Source organism: Raphanus sativus, chromosome 2 (genome assembly GCF_000801105.2).
Source record: "Raphanus sativus cultivar WK10039 chromosome 2, ASM80110v3, whole genome shotgun sequence".
NCBI classification, from domain to species: Eukaryota; Viridiplantae; Streptophyta; class Magnoliopsida; order Brassicales; family Brassicaceae; genus Raphanus; species Raphanus sativus.
Genome location: NC_079512.1, coordinates 34388276 through 34404342, shown reverse-complemented (window position 1 = coordinate 34404342; position 16067 = coordinate 34388276). Strand labels below are relative to the sequence as shown.

General features: G+C 36.2%; 4 protein-coding genes across 5 annotated transcripts in view; 3 read left to right on the top strand and 1 right to left on the bottom strand.

The window, feature by feature from the left end:
• Window positions 1-556: 556 nt before the first annotated feature.
• LOC130508058 (26S rRNA (cytosine-C(5))-methyltransferase NOP2B-like) lies at window positions 557-4498 on the bottom strand. Its single transcript, XM_057003247.1, has 16 exons — window positions 3931-4498; window positions 3730-3793; window positions 3496-3629; window positions 3314-3397; window positions 3149-3223; window positions 2984-3055; window positions 2824-2897; window positions 2582-2634; window positions 2376-2485; window positions 2107-2175; window positions 1942-2016; window positions 1686-1778; window positions 1516-1595; window positions 1327-1426; window positions 936-1192; window positions 557-858 (listed from the first exon to the last, which is right to left on the bottom strand). Exons 1-16 carry the CDS (start codon window positions 4417-4419, stop codon window positions 804-806), a joined length of 1884 nt encoding a protein of 627 aa, XP_056859227.1. The 5' UTR covers window positions 4420-4498; the 3' UTR covers window positions 557-803.
• Window positions 4499-8332: 3834 nt separating this feature from the next.
• Window positions 8333-11562, top strand: LOC108836656 (oligopeptide transporter 5). Its single transcript, XM_057003265.1, has 5 exons — window positions 8333-8473; window positions 8660-9111; window positions 9422-9519; window positions 9612-10184; window positions 10432-11562. The coding sequence occupies exons 1-5, from the start codon at window positions 8395-8397 to the stop codon at window positions 11501-11503; spliced, it is 2274 nt and encodes a 757-aa protein (XP_056859245.1). The 5' UTR covers window positions 8333-8394; the 3' UTR covers window positions 11504-11562.
• Window positions 11563-12184: 622 nt separating this feature from the next.
• LOC108841897 (E3 ubiquitin-protein ligase At1g63170) lies at window positions 12185-14066 on the top strand. Of its 2 annotated transcripts, XM_057003257.1 has the most exons (3): window positions 12185-12491; window positions 12757-13315; window positions 13399-14066. In XM_057003257.1, exons 2-3 carry the CDS (start codon window positions 12801-12803, stop codon window positions 13913-13915), a joined length of 1032 nt encoding a protein of 343 aa, XP_056859237.1. In that variant the 5' UTR covers window positions 12185-12491; window positions 12757-12800; the 3' UTR covers window positions 13916-14066. The 2 variants fall into 2 exon arrangements, with proteins under 2 accessions (XP_056859237.1, XP_018470182.2); XM_018614680.2 differs by lacking the exon at window positions 12185-12491 and having other exon boundaries at window positions 12513-13315.
• A 225-nt stretch (window positions 14067-14291) lies between these two features.
• LOC108816528 (calcineurin B-like protein 3) overlaps window positions 14292-16067 on the top strand; it is a 56580-nt gene continuing 54804 nt past the window's right edge. The window contains exons 1-6 of the mRNA XM_018589104.2: window positions 14292-14447; window positions 15116-15183; window positions 15273-15427; window positions 15584-15666; window positions 15780-15839; window positions 15929-16037. Of these exons, the coding sequence (XP_018444606.1) occupies window positions 15304-15427; window positions 15584-15666; window positions 15780-15839; window positions 15929-16037 (376 nt within the window). The 5' untranslated portion in view covers window positions 14292-14447; window positions 15116-15183; window positions 15273-15303. The remainder of the gene's footprint in view (window positions 14448-15115; window positions 15184-15272; window positions 15428-15583; window positions 15667-15779; window positions 15840-15928; window positions 16038-16067) is intronic.

Sequence of the window (16067 nt, the reverse complement as noted above, 5' to 3'; positions counted from 1 at the left end):
GGTTTTCTAGGAATTGAAATTTACTTTTACTTTTAAAAGCTGTATGTTTCGGGTTGCAAAGGAATCAGTTTTCAATGTTCTTTACACTATTTTGGAATATCCATATGTAAAGATGCCCCATACATCAATTATACATTGATACTTTTTCTCAATGTGTGTTTGTGTACTGTGTACAGCAAGGATAATAAGATGTGCTGAAAATCTAAAAGATTTTGACAAAGGTCCCCAAAGAGAATTTGACAAAAGATGGATCAAGAACTGAATGGATTCTCATGTTTCACTAGTCCCACTTTAGAAATCCTTCACATCTCCCCCTAACAATAAACAGCTCACACTCCCAATTCTCTCTGATTCAATTCAATCAAATTGATTCAATGTTGTGGAATGGACCCCATCGACCAAACTTTATATATTTAATAGAAGAGTTGATCTAACCAGAAAAATCCATAGTCTGTGATAAACACTTTTGTGGTTGCCCTGTGACAGAAGTGGGGACTCATTTTGATTTTTTTCCAACTAATTTATAATTCCATGATGGAAAAAGATACTAAGAACAGATCCACACAAAACAATCTTATGAGACTGATACAAAACTTTTGTTGGACATGCATGCAACTTGTCCACAAGAGTGAGTGTCACTATTTCTTTCCCATGGTTTTAAGATGTCAAACACAGTTGATTAAAAACAAACCCAATTGTAAACTGCAATAAATAACTTAGCCTCAGCCAACGAAGCTTCCTTTCTTGTTTCCTTCGCCACGACCAGAACACCTATTGATTCTTCTCCAATATGCATCAAGAACCTATTTTCTCCCAGGCTCCTTAGTATTCTTTCTCATGACTTTCCTTTTATCTTCCCTGCAACATATTCAATTATTATGGACAACGTACTTATATCATTCAACAAAATACAAGAGAGTTTAGAAGTCTTTTACCTAGCTTGAGCAATTTCAGCCTTCCATTGTGATCTCTTCTTCTTTTGCTTCCTGGGTCCTTCCACGTTAGTATTTTTGTTCTTGTCGCCTTTGTTGTTCGGCTTTGAGATTGGAGTTCTTCGTTTGTTCTCGTCTACTTTAGTGTCTTGCTTCGGTTCGTCATCCTCATCGTCATCACTAGACAACTGAGCTTGCTCTTTTGTTTCAACCGGCTCATCACCTTCTGAAGCCTTGGTTTCATTGCTCATCTTCTTCAGCTGCAGGACGAAGGAAAGAGCGAAAATACATTATCGATTAGAGCACTATGATATTTCATAGAACATATATTCTTGTACTTTTTTTTTGCGGGGGAAGAAGCTAATCACAGACTAAAACCTCAAGTGTATAATACCTTCGCCACAAAGAATCCGTCCATGTTGTGTACGTGGGGATAGAAACGTCTAGTTTTCTCCAAAGTAGGGTGGAACCGGTGTTCTCTAAATCTGGTAAATCTAATGATTATGACATGGAGTAAAACATTTGTGGTTAGACCAAAAAATATCATGAAATGTTCCTATGGAGATTGAAAATGTATATTTACCCTGCTTGCCCAAAATCAAGTCCACATGGAACAAGTTTGACATCCCTCTTTTTTAGGGCATAATCGATGACAGCTTCGTTCTGCATAATTGTGTTGTACAAATCAAAATAATGGCATAATGACAAAAACAAAGAGATTAAGAAAAAAAAAAACAATTACAGTAAACTAACCTCAGGAATCATAATGGAGCATGTTGAGTAAACAATATATCCACCGGTTTTGGATTCGGCGTCCACCAAATCAATCGCAGCAAGTATAAGTTGCTATGCAGAAAAAAGAGAGAGAGAGAGAGACAGAGTATGGTTAGCATTACAAGACGTAGGCATCCTTCACAGTAACATAGTTGTATAAAAGGTGTTGAAGCAATTTTTATCACTAAACATTCGTTTAGGTAATGTAAAGAATGTTAAAGGAACAGCCGTATACCTTTTGCAAATCGGCAAATTTCCTTATGTCATTAGCACTTTTGGAAGTTTTAACTGATTCATCTTTTGATATAACCTGGCATTATGTAGGAGAAGACAATAAAATAACGAACATGGAGAAAAAATTTAATAGACAATAAGAGAGCCGAAAAGGAAAGATTCTTACTCCAGTTCCACTGCAAGGAGCATCCAACAATACTCTATCTACCGAGTTCTGACCAAAAACCTTGGGTAGCTGAGAGGCAAACAAAAATGGTATAAACAAAATAAGAACTGCAATGGGAATGGTAGAGACGCTATCCGTAAAACTTAGTTCATTCATTGATACAGTTACAGTTTTGCCAGTAACTTTTCATTTGGTAGAGCACATGTTTTACAACCGATTTGCAGAATTTAATATCCTCAAGTATGTAGATATATGTTCAAGAATCTAACCTCTCTTCCATCATAGTTACAAACTACGGTATTTGTCACCCCCATGCGATGCAGATTGGCAGTAAGTGACTTAAGCCTAGGTACTTTCATCTCGTTTGCATATATTATGCCTGGTCACATTATCATCATAACGTTAGGATAACCAACTAAAAAAAAAAGAAAAAATAGAGGTTAAGAAGAGGAAGAAGAAACCAATGAATGCATACCAGTGTTTTTCATTAGGGAAGCAACATAAGTTGTTTTACCACCAGGGGCAGCACTGCAGGCATAGAGTATAAACATTGTTATATTATATCACATTAAACTAGTTGCATCTCCCAAGTAATGGTGGTGCCTTCATATTGACTAGTCCGTTTTAATAGCACTTTGAATTACAACATATGATATAAATAACACATGAAAATCAACTTAAGGTTCAACTAGGTCAGCATAGGTACAATAAACTTACGCCATGTCCACAACCCGCTCATTCTCTCGAGGAGCAAGAGCCATCACCGGCAAGAAGGAACTAGCACTTTGCAACTGCAAATGCACCAAGAATAGACTTTAAGTAAACAAGTACAGGTAAGTGGGAGCTGGAAGTACAAAAGGATTAAGAAAACACGTACCATATAGAAACCAGCCAAATATTCAGGAGTTGCACCAATTGGAACTTGTGAATCATAAACGACAAGTCCAACCTACAGTTTTTTTAATGACAGGGTTTAGTTACAGAATGTCCACAAAATAGGACATGGCAATCGGAAGGAAGACAATCTTCAAACGCAACTTACTTTTGACCACTTGCTTAAGGGATCTAGATTAACTCCTCTGTTCAAAAGTACATCAGCCAGATCCCGTCTCCGAGTCTAGCCAAAACAAACATCACCACATAGTTATGCTTCAACAATTAAGAAAACACTTACTTCGAGACAGAAGTACATAACCAGGTAGTTCACCTTAAGAGTGTTGGTTCGTATAGACGTAGGCCTTTTCTTTTCAAAAGCTTCGATTAGTTCCATGAGTTCAACGGGAGGAAACATCTGCCAAAAATATCCCATTTCACCATGCAAAATTAGCCAGCGGCTTAGATGAAAGAGAGTGTACACAAAAAAGTGAAGGTCGGAGATAAGAGAATAACCTCAACGAGAGTTCCAATGAGAAACTCATTATAGCCGTAATAAGAAGCAAGATCAGCCTTAAGCTGCTCAACAAACTCCTTCCTCTTGACTCCTTCTGGCCTCAAATCCTTAAAATTCGACAGGATTCTAACAACTGAAACACACATAATAGGTAACGTCAAGCTACGAACAAAGGCTGACATGCCTTAGGAAGAATCTTTAAAAGAAAGAAAATTTGAAAAAAAGTTGCTCACTCTCTTTAATCCTCGTTTGCAAGGCAGGAAGATCTGGTGGCCCACTTGCCTCTTCTTCAAGTTCCTGAACAATGTAAGAATAACAACAATGATGTATATACCTAAAATCCAAATACTCAATTGATCTATTCAACACAAACCAACTAAAACTGTTTAAAAAAGGGGAATGAGTTTGATTTGTAACCTTCCAAAAGATTGTACCTTTTTGGTTGGTAGACGAAACTCATCAGGTTGCTCCTTAATGTTCATCTGGAGTTCATCTTTTGCATCTCGTTCCTCCCTTTCACGTTCTTCATCAATAGCTTTACTCTCCTTCTCGAGATCAGACCCATCAGAGTCAGAATCAGAAGAACCCAAAGTTCCCTCCTCCTCTTCATCATCGCTACCACCCAGAAAGTCGTCGGCCAATGGCTCTGTATCCTCCTCCTCCTCTGAGGAAAAGTCAGAACCCAATTCTTCATCAGACTGTTCACTCACTTCTTCTTCTTCTTCTTCTTCTTCTTCTTCCTCCTCCTCATCATCATTAGAAACTACTTCAGGCTTCTCATACGAAATACCTTTCCTCTGTTTCTTCAACGGAGGCTTATGAGATTTCGCCGGCGCAGTATTCGACTTCGTCCGCCTATTCAGTGGAGGAGTCTCAGTCTGCAGCTTAGCTCCCTTCTTCTTGTTACGCGTTAGAGCAGGCATAGCGAGGGATTTTTTTACGACTTTGGGTGGTTTGCTGCGGCGAAGGTTTTAGCAGCGCTGTGTAATAAGAAGAGGAGCTTTTGTTCAAAAAGACAGGGTTTAAGTTTAAACAACGCTGTTTTAGTGGGCTTATTATGTGTATGAAATAGATCTTAATGGGCCTTTATATCTATTGGATTCACTTGTCAATAACTTTCTACTACACAACAAAGATGATCCGTTAAGACTCGACATGTCTTAACTCGATAGTGTGTAATAGCGTTTATGTCAATGTCACTCTTGGCCAATTTTCAATAATTCGTGTAGATGGGCAATGGGCATTATTAGCCAGGTTAATTTTATTTAGTGTTGGAAATTAATGCAAACCTTATTAGAGCCACCTCCAAGGTAGGTGTAAAAGGATTTTTTAACACTTAAAATAAATGAAAATTAACAAATGAAAGAGAAAAAAACAACACAAAAGTTCTCATTTAGAGCATCTCCAAACAGGGGCGGTCACAGGAATAAATATTTGTGGGTTCAAAAACATTAAAGTTGCGCTAGGGGGTTTCGAACCCTGGTTTTTACGGTGTCAAACACCATACTTTACAAACTTTCCTACTAGATTTTTGACAATTTCCTTTAACAAAACAACATTATATCAGATTTTTGTGGTGTCAAATGACCCCACTAGCTACAGTGTGGGTCCGCCCCTGACTCTCTATTTTAGAGTTTGCAAAAACTATATATTTGAAGTTTCAAGGTGTTTCTTTCCAAAAACAAAACTTTAAATTTAACTTTAAAACTATTTGTATTTTACTTTATGATCCTTGTATTTATCATAATTAGTGTAAATCCATAAAACTTTTATAAATAACTAACATATATATTAAAAAAATTACATAAATATTAATTAACAAAATCTTACACTAAAAGATGAAATTATAAATAGAGATATATAATTAAAAAATAAACTACAAACAAAATATCACATTATTTCATAAAATTATTAATAATTTAATGAAAATAATTTGGTATTTTTTGTAGTTTAATATTTAAATATGCATTTTTATTTGTAATTCTAATTTAAAACTAAAATTAGACAACAAGAATATTACAAAAGAAACTTAATAAAAAAACTTTTTTAAAAGGGTACATGAAGAAATAATTACTATACAATGTGGTATATTGTTTGTAGTTTAATATCTGATTATGTATAATAATTATTTTTTCAAGTACCCTTTTAGAAAAGTTTTTTTATTAAGCTTCTTTTGTAATATTCTTGTTGTCTAATTACATAATTTTTTTAATAATAATTTATGTGTAAAACTTGAATTTATAAAATCAAATCTGAAACAATTATGAGATATAAAACCTTTAAAATGATAGACAAAAATAATAATTAAAAATCATAAATGTGATATGTAATTAATTATAAGGATCAAATTGCAAATAAAAATATGAAACTTCAAATTTGAAGTTTTGAGTGGTGAAACTTCTATCACTCCACAAAACTCTAAATTTGAAGTTTTGAAGTTTCTTTTTTGAGAGCAAAAAACTCTATATTTGAAGTTATAGAGTTTCTTTTGGAGATGTTCTTAGTAACTTTTCCGAACCGGTTAACTTTAAAAGACAATTGCCATTCACACGATATTTCAACATGCTTAAGAAAACTAAAATAATTATATATTAATTTTTTTTCTTTTAAAAATTCCCACAAGTTTTAACCGATAATATTCTTAATTCATTTAAATTAGAATTTGCCATGCATGTAATAGAGATTTCACAACAAAATCATTATGCATGCTCTGCCGTTACACATGCATGAATACTGTGATAATGAAACTAAATTTACTTAATTTAAACAAGTTTTAACTTTTGAATCAGTTTCTGTCATTAATTACCAACTAATTGGTTTTATGCCTTTCAGAATCTTTTTGACATCAAATAAGCAAAAATCTATCATTAGAACATGATTAACGGTGAGTTTTCACCCAATTTCTAATCTTTACAAAACTACAAATTAATCAAAAAGTAGGAAAGAGATTAATGAAAGTTTCTGGCTGTACAACTTTTTGATGCGTTTTAAAATTCCATTCCCTAAGTGTCAACAAATTAGAAGTTCAATTGCTTAAAGAAAATTAAAATAAAAACATGCAAATAAAATATATATATTTTTTAAAGATATTGTCATATTTATAGCAAAAAAAAAAGATATTGTCATAGTAATCCAATTCGTTGGACGATATCTTTCTCAGTTGTACTCATCAGATTCAAATAGTCATAAGTTATCTGTCAATACCGTACTTTTATCAAAATGCAAAATGAAAACGCGAATTTGATTCTGGTGAACTCTAATCCTATCGTTGTAAGAATAGTTCGATATTGGTTGAACGAAATTGTTTAAAAAATATCTATATGAATTGTAATTTATTTTCGCAGGTTACCTAATTATCTCTATATACAAACTTAATATCGCAGTATAGACGTTGACGTGAAACCGATTGAATAAGATAGTGGCTACGGAACAGAAAGTTGAGTAAAAGTAGAACGTAAGAAACATGCGTTTCATATTGTATAACCGATAGATTATGGAAACTATACATATATATTATTGGAAATCCAACAAAACGCAACGATACCGATGTGACAAGCTAGGAAAGGTGAGCACTTAATTCATATGCGAAATTCATATATCCTCAGCGACGTCGCCAAACTACTTGGTTAACCTAATATCAATGAAATCAGTATATGTAAAGAACATAGAACAGAAGCTAGCTAGTAATCCAAAGAATAAGAACAAACACACGTCTATCAAATATGACGCGCGTCCTATGCACAACAGAATATGAGTCAAACTTCGGGTTCGGGGACAGATCAAACGGTGTCATCAAGCATTCCCACCAAACCTATGGTCCATTCTTCAGTCTATCGCCAAGTTTTTGTTTTCAGCTGCTGGAAATGTCCGCCAATTAAGATTGCAAACTCTTACTGTCTTACCTCACAAAAAACTTGTCATCTTCCATTTATCTTTTTTAATTTTGTTAACATCCGTTTATTTATGTTTTATTGGAATGCTCAATTTCATTTTGTAATTTATTGTATATATATTTCAATTTTCTACATTGGCTGAAAAATTACTTTTAAAGATAACTATAGCCAGTGATTGATTGGACTGTAAAAACATGCTTTATCTTTAAATTTTCATCTACGATCTATAAAATTATCAATTATGATTTAAATCAAATTTTAAAATTACAGAAAAATAATAAAAATAGTTGTAAACCCTTTATTTACTAAAACAATATATTCTGATTATTTTTATTTTTTATTTTATTTTTACAGGTACAATCGATATATATATCAAAAAAATCTAAAGACTAAATTTTACATCACATATTTTAAAGGTGCAACCCAACCAATTATCTTCCGTAATTATGTATAGAAGTTTGTCTTTTAAACAAAACTGAATTTTATTATATCTTTGAAGCAAAACTATAAAGTGAAAACAAAAATCAGAGCTAGGGTTTCTGTTAATTACTGAAGCCTATATTTAGCATCTTTATTCTTTTGGTTAAGGTATCTGTTTGGTTAAGACATGCCATTTTGTAGAATCTGCTACCATTATATACTCCAAGTAAAGATTTCACTTTCTGGCACGAAGTTGAAACATTTGTTTCTTTTCACTGAAACAGACATAGTTTCAACGACTCAAGACAACTCTCGATTTATAAAGTGTATTTATCCAGGTTCATCTAAGATATAAAAACTGTGTACGTCTCTTCGCTCTACATATTAGAGACAGGGAAGACAAGATACTGTTTTCTCTGCTACTACATCCTCTTCCTAGTAGTATCTTTCAAAAATAGTATCTTCTAATGTCTACTAGTCATTAACGTACAGGTTGCTTTGCAAAAAAAACTATCTCGGTCCTTCTTTTCGGGTGACTTCCCGACGTCAGATTCTGATAAATTTTAGGAAGGAAAAGGTAAAATAATGGTTAGCTCTCTCGAAGTCACTGGACCTGAATCCAAGCCCCCGGAACAGAAGTTCGAGTCCAACATCGTCATAGCCGGTAAATAAAATTCGGTTCTGTTTTGGCCAATTATGATTTGGTTCGGTTTGATTTTTATGTCTATCGGTTATGGCCAAACCTAACTGATATTTGATTGCAATATTCTGGATATTTAATCCTTGTACATAACTAGTCTATGCTAAACTGTTAATTATGAAACAATAAACCGCATTTTTGGAGGTACAGATGAAGAAGGCGAGGAGGAAAACGATAGTCCAATAGAAGAAGTCCGCTTAACCGTACCGATAACCGATGATCCATCTCAGCCGGTCTTGACATTCCGTACATGGGTCCTAGGAATAATCTCGTGCATGGTACTCGCGTTCGTTAACCAGTTTTTTGGTTACCGGTCGAACCAGCTCATGGTATCTTCGGTCGTGGCTCAGATAGTCACTCTCCCACTAGGAAAGCTCATGGCCACGACTCTACCGACGAGAAAATTCCGGTTACCCGGTACAAATTGGTCAGGTTCATTAAATCCTGGACCATTCAACATGAAGGAACATGTGTTGATCACTATATTCGCTAGCACCGGAGCTGGAGGAGCTTATGCGACAGGCATCATTACCATCGTCAAAGCATTTTATCACCGTAATCTCAATCCCACCGCCGCCATGTTGCTTCTACAAACCACTCAGGTATACCATATGATTTCAATATTGCATTTTTATGATTTACTCATTAAGTGTCATTTTAACATTTTTTTTGTTACAAAAATGTGGTTTTAAAAATTTAAAACAATTTTGAGCTTAATATTAATTAAAAATATATTGATTTTATAAATAACTTCATTTATTTCAAATATTATTGGTCGAATATGTGTAATTAATAAGATTTTAAATGTATTTCAGTCATTTTCTTAATTTGTGTAAAAACTCTTTATGAAACTGAAGCAGTATTTAATTTGGTTTTAATATATCTATGAATGGTTTGTTTGTTGTATATAAGCTGTTGGGGTACGGATGGGCTGGTATGTTCAGGAAGTTCCTTGTGGACTCACCGTACATGTGGTGGCCTTCGAATCTCGTTCAAGTCTCCCTTTTTAGGTTTGTTTTTTCACCATGCACATGCAGTCCCATACAATACAATTATTGTTATTGAAATCCATAACCTTTGTTTGTTTATTTATATCGATTAGAGCCTTGCATGAGAAGGAGGAGAAGTGTGAAGGCAAACAAACAAGGCTTAGATTCTTCCTAATAGTCTTCTTCGTGAGCTTCGCTTACTACATAATCCCTGGCTACATTTTCCCTTCCATCTCATCCCTCTCCTTTGTCTGCTGGATATGGACACGCTCTGTCACAGCTCAACAGATCGGTTCAGGGCTTCACGGTCTCGGCATCGGCTCGTTCGGTCTAGACTGGTCCACGGTCGCAGGCTTCTTAGGCAGTCCTTTAGCAGTGCCGTTCTTCGCTATAGCAAATTTCTTTGGCGGTTTCATCGTCTACTTCTATATTATCCTTCCTATCTTCTACTGGAGCAACGCCTATGGGGCGAAGAAGTTCCCTTTCTATACCTCTCAGACATTTGATCACACCGGTCAGCATTTCAACATCACTAGGATCCTTAACCAGAAAACGTTTGATATCAATCTTCCCGCTTACGAAAGCTATAGCAAGCTTTACCTTAGCGTTATGTTTGCTCTCATCTATGGACTCAGTTTTGGTACTCTTACCGCAACCATTTCTCATGTCGCTCTCTTCGATGGAAAGTAAGTATACTCTGCATCTCAAACTATAAGCAGAGCCGGTCATGAGTATAGGCTAATGAAATATATTGGTTTACAGTTCCAAAAATTTTATGAACAATTTACATTCATGTAAACCCAAATTTATCAATTTTTTAATATAAATTGTTTACAACCCAAAAATCTCATGACCGTCCCTTTCCAACTATATGACCAGTCTTCATAAGTTTCCATGAAAAATCTCTTACCTCTTGTTGTTGTGCTAATTAAGGTTTATATGGGGGATGTGGAAGAAGGCGACATCAACGACAAAGGACAAGTTTGGAGATGTGCATACAAGACTAATGAAGAAGAACTATAAAGAAGTACCTCAATGGTGGTTTGTTTCGGTTCTCATTGTTTCCTTTTGTCTAGCTCTTTACGCCTGTGAGGGATTTAACAAACAGCTTCAGCTTCCATGGTGGGGACTTCTCCTCGCTTGTGCCATCTCCTTTGCATTCACTTTACCTATCGGAGTAATCCTAGCCACCACAAACCAGCAGATGGGTCTTAACGTTATAACGGAACTCATCATTGGGTACTTGTACCCGGGGAAGCCACTTGCAAATGTGGCTTTCAAGACTTACGGTTACATGAGTATGTCCCAGGCCTTGTACTTTGTTGGAGACTTCAAACTTGGTCACTACATGAAGATCCCTCCGAGATCTATGTTCCTTGTTCAGCTTGTTGCGACAATGGTTTCTTCAACCGTCTGCTTTGGGACAACTTGGTGGCTGCTTTCTTCCATAGATAACATTTGTAACAAAGATAAGCTCCCAGTGGGTAGTCCATGGACTTGCCCCGGGGACGAAGTGTTTTACAACGCGTCGATCATATGGGGAATCATTGGACCTGGAAGGATGTTCACTAGTAAAGGTGTATACCCTGGGATGAACTGGTTCTTCCTAATCGGTTTGCTTGCTCCTGTACCGGTCTGGTTCTTTGCAAGGAAGTTCCCGGAGAAGAAGTGGATAAAGAAGATTCATATTCCTTTGATCTTTTCAGCGACTACAGCGATGCCAGTGGCCAAGGCTGTGCACTACTGGTCGTGGGGTTTTGTTGGGGTCGTGTTTAACTACTATATCTTCAGGAGGTACAAGGCGTGGTGGGCAAGGCATAACTATATTCTTTCTGCAGCTCTCGATGCAGGCACAGCGATCATGGGAGTGTTGATCTACTTTGCGTTACAGAACAACAACATATATTTTCCTAATTGGTGGGGGAGTGAGAACACAGACCATTGCCCCTTGGCTCAATGCCCTACGGAGAAAGGGATTGTCATTAAGGGCTGTCCGGTGTTCTAAAAGAGTATCTGCTCTGAAAGTTTCTTAGAGCTACAGGTGAGTGACGGTAGCTGCCAAATGGTTTTTGGTGGTAATAATATTGTTGTCTAAAGACATTTGTGAGTTTAAGAAAGAACTCAAACAATACGTAAACAATTGTTTTAGAATATATTTCTCAATGAATAAGCAATTAAGGATTTTTAAACATGAAATCTTGCAAGTTAGAAACAGCCAAATTAGTTCATAGGTTTAACTCAAAGAGAGAACCTGAACAGAAATATCAACTGAACTTGATATTAAGATATAAGAAAAATGGGTTACAAGAAGAAGCCCTTTCTCTGTTTACCACCTAACGTCATTTCAAGTCAAGGCCAAAATTTTCATGCAGGGACACAAGTACAGTTCCACTATGTTCCAAGCAATTAAGATCTTAAATCTTAAATTTGGCACCCTTGGTCTTGGGTTGTACTCTGTAAACCTTATAAATCTGCAAACAGATCAACGCAATCAGATATCATAAAAGTGCATTGTTGGAGTTAAAATCTACAAAAATCATGACAATTATGACAGATGATAAGGTAGAATCAGTAGGATGAGCGAAATCTTAAGGACAATTATGACATGATAAGGTCGAATCAAAATTTAGTTGAATTTGGAATATTTTACTTGTTTTGGATGGATTTACCTTCTTGATTTTCGCTATTACAAATTAGTGTTTCAGTATCTGACAAAATAAATGTTGAAGTGTGTTCTAAACTTCTAATCAAAAAAGTTTTTTTTTCTGAAGAAGAAGAAGAAGAAAAAAAAAAAAACGAGAAACGGTTAAAAGCAGCGGTTGCTGTCGAAGTATTGCTTCAAAGCCAAAAACTTAGGTTGTTAGGTTCATAGACCAACGGTTATCTTCTCCCTCTCCGCGTCTGTTTCTTCAATCCTAAGCAAAAATCCATTTTCTTTGGTTGCTTCTTCGTCGCCATCACAACGCCTAACTTCATCTTATCTGACATAATCAGTACACCATCCCTCCTTCCTCTTCTTCTTCTATGCTTTTAATCTTTTCTTCACTATATCTCAAAAACATATCCATCTAGTTTTACAAGTTCACAGTTTTGCTCTGTTTCCTCTGTTTTTTAGAATTTCCTCTGTTTTGATATGTTTTGCTCTGTTTTGAGGTTTCGCTCATGTATCCATGTGTGTTTTGAAGAGTTTTTCTTCACATTCTAGCTCTTTCTTGAGCCACTACTGTCATAATCTTTTTATTTTGTCATCATACTCAGGTCCTAAGAGTTAACTCTCTTCTTCTTGCCTTGAAATTTTCAATATGAGTACACGTTATTCCACTCAGCTGCAATCCTCAGCCATTACATCCATCACCGTCTCCTCATCTTCTTCCTTAGATACCACAACAAGAAATGATGACACTCACATGGCTGCAGCTTCCGACACTCGACAGAACTCTCCAACGTCCTTCTTGATAAGACTTGCAATGAGAGCATCTAGAGCAAGGTGGTTCATTTTCCTGAGGAGAGTGTTTCATTACCAAAACGGTTCAAGATCAGATCTTGGCGCCAACCCTTTTGAGTCAACCACTTGGATGATATCAGAGCTCATCGCTTTACTTGTACAGATCACTGTGATCACATTCACACTAGCTTTGTCCAAGAACGAGCGGCCTATTTGGCCAGTGAGGCTCTGGATCACCGGGTACAACGTCGGATGTCTCCTCAGTCTGATGCTCTTATACGGTCGGTATCGTCAGCAAGACGTTAACCAAGGCAATGGGTTTAGCTTTGGTGATATTGAGCAGCAGCAACAGAGAAGCAGAGAAGAGACTAGGTTAACCATCAAAACATTGATTTATTAAAACGTGGAATCTAATGAACTGTTTGCAAATGATAGATTCTCTCTCTCTCTTTCAGGTGCTCACATTTGATGAACAGATGCAGGACATTGCTGGAACTGTTCTTTGCGATATGGTTCGTGATAGGAAACGTATGGGTGTTTGATTCCCGGTTCGGTTCTTTCCACTATGCGCCAAGCCTTCATGTCCTCTGCATCTCACTTCTCGCTTGGAACGCTCTCTGCTACTCCTTCCCGTTTCTTCTCTTCCTCCTGCTATGCTGTGTTGTGCCTCTCATCAGCAGCTTCCTCGGCTACAACATGAACGTCGGATCCTCCGAGAAAGGAGCCTCGGACGACCAGATTTCAAGTCTCCCGAGTTGGAAGTACAAACTCATCGACGAAACATCTGATCCTGATCATTCTTCTTCTCACGCAAGAAATGATCCCGAGTGTTGCATATGTTTGGCGAAGTACAAAGAAAAAGAAGAAGTGAGAAAGCTACCGTGTTCGCATAGGTTTCATGTAAAATGCGTAGATCAATGGCTTCGTATAATCTCGTCTTGTCCTCTCTGCAAACAAGATCTCCCCAACTAAAACAAGTCACAAGATTGATTGGGAATCTTTGAGTCCAACCAAAGTTCCATACCTTTGTTGTCCTTTTTCTTACGTGTTACTTGTGTGAGTGTTCATTTTATAAGCATACTCCACTCCCATACATGAATAAATAAAGATTCATCAAGATAAATGATCAATGTGGGTTTGTTTACGGTCTCTGGCTCCCACTGGACAACGTGTGAAAGTGAATGTAAACAACTACAATAATAATAAGCTGTCTTTTTTTTTTTTTTATCAACATCCAGTAAATTCATTTGTTTGTGATTTTTAATTATTAATAGATATGCCAATAAAATATCTGTATATTTTTTGCTTTTGTCGGAATACTTTTGATTTTGTGTATTTAAAACTACTTTTACAATTTTTTTTTCTGGAAACAGAAAAATCGTGTCTGCCTTCTCTCATTTAAACAATTAAGCTTTTTTGTTTTGTTTTGGGGGCGTGTTTCACCGTAACCATCGTCAGCTTCAACTTGCCGGAGCCGCCGTAAGGGCTCTTCATCGGCCATAACGTAAGTTTCTTTTCTTTCTCCTCTACTCCTTGGTCCACGGTTTGTTCGATCTATTACTCTTATTAAATCTCGTCTGTTTCTATCGCGATGGGAAACAAACAAAATTAAAGTTGAGATTGGAGATTCCAGCAGCTTATATATCAAATCCTTTTCGCAAAAAATGGATACATCCTTTTGCTGATTACGAGTTATACACGTCCGGTCTCTTTGAGTTGTATCTGAATCCGAATTTTTTTAAAAAATCTAACTAGACCACTGCCTGGATCACGTTTCGTTGTTTAATCACGACCAGATTCAGGTTTCTCAAACCTTAGAATTGAAAGATAGTTTTTGAGCTCTTGTTTCTTAGATTTGTGTTTGGGTTCTTGCCTGGATCACGCTTGTTTCCAAGCACTATGATCTTATAAACAAAGACAACAGTACATTGGTTAATCTGGAAATTATTTTATCTTTCTCTACTTTTAAGATTTTTTTACACAAAAGTTGAGATCTTTTAGGATATGTCTTATTTGCATTTGTGTTTCACATACGAAAGCATCTCTCTCGGCTTTTTTTTTTTACTTCAGATCTAAAACGATGAATCTTGTCTGCTCCTGTGCTGAGCTCAAAAGTTAACGACTAAATTCTATTTTTTCATATTAATGACTACATTCCATTTCTATGGGCAGATATTTTTGTGGTCTATAAAGCGTCGCCCTTTCTTTCCTTTTCATACGGACTAGGAAATGGTTAAAAGGTAATTTATCTTGTGTTCTTATTGCATATCTATTTAGTTTTTTTCGAAAGTTTTCTTACGTTTTTGTTGTTGTTGTTGGGGTGTGACAGGCATGGAGAGTTTTGATTTACTAGAGAGATCATGTCGCAGTGCGTAGACGGTTTTAAGCATGTATGCAACTCTTTGTTGCGGTGTTTTGATATTGATATAGGCAAATCTTCTGGAGGCCCTGGAGACCCTGAACTACTTGCCAGAGACACTGTTTGTAATATGCTCTCATCATCTCTTCCCTATCCACTCCTCTTTTTTTTTTTTTTTTCAGTTATAATATGATTCAATGGCACGCTATGTTTTTCCTCTAGTTAGTGTGAGTCTTTCTTCCCTATTTATTTGAGAATGAATCGTTTCTTTCTGAGTGCAGTTGGCGTGAGTGAAATAGAAGCTCTCTATGAGCTGTTTAAAAAAATCAGCAGTGCTGTGATTGATGATGGGCTAATAAACAAGGTATTTAGTTAGTAGTTACATGTCTTTCTTTACCCTAAACCGCTTGTACTCCTCACGGATATTACTTTGGACACTCTTTCTGAGTTTCCCTCTTGTGTCTTGTTGTGCATCAGGAAGAGTTTCAGCTGGCCTTATTCAAGACAAATAAAAAAGAGAGCTTGTTTGCAGACCGGGTATGTTTATTCTTTCTTTCACCAAAAAGTGTTTGTTTATCCATTTGCTAAGATTCTATTTGAACATATACTGACCTTTTCAATCACAGGTGTTCGATTTGTTCGACACAAAGCATAATGGAATACTGGGGTTTGAGGAGTTTGCTCGTGCTCTCTCCGTTTTTCATCCAGATGCTCCTATTGATAACAAGATTGACTGTACGTCTCTAATCTCTAAAAAACTTGATC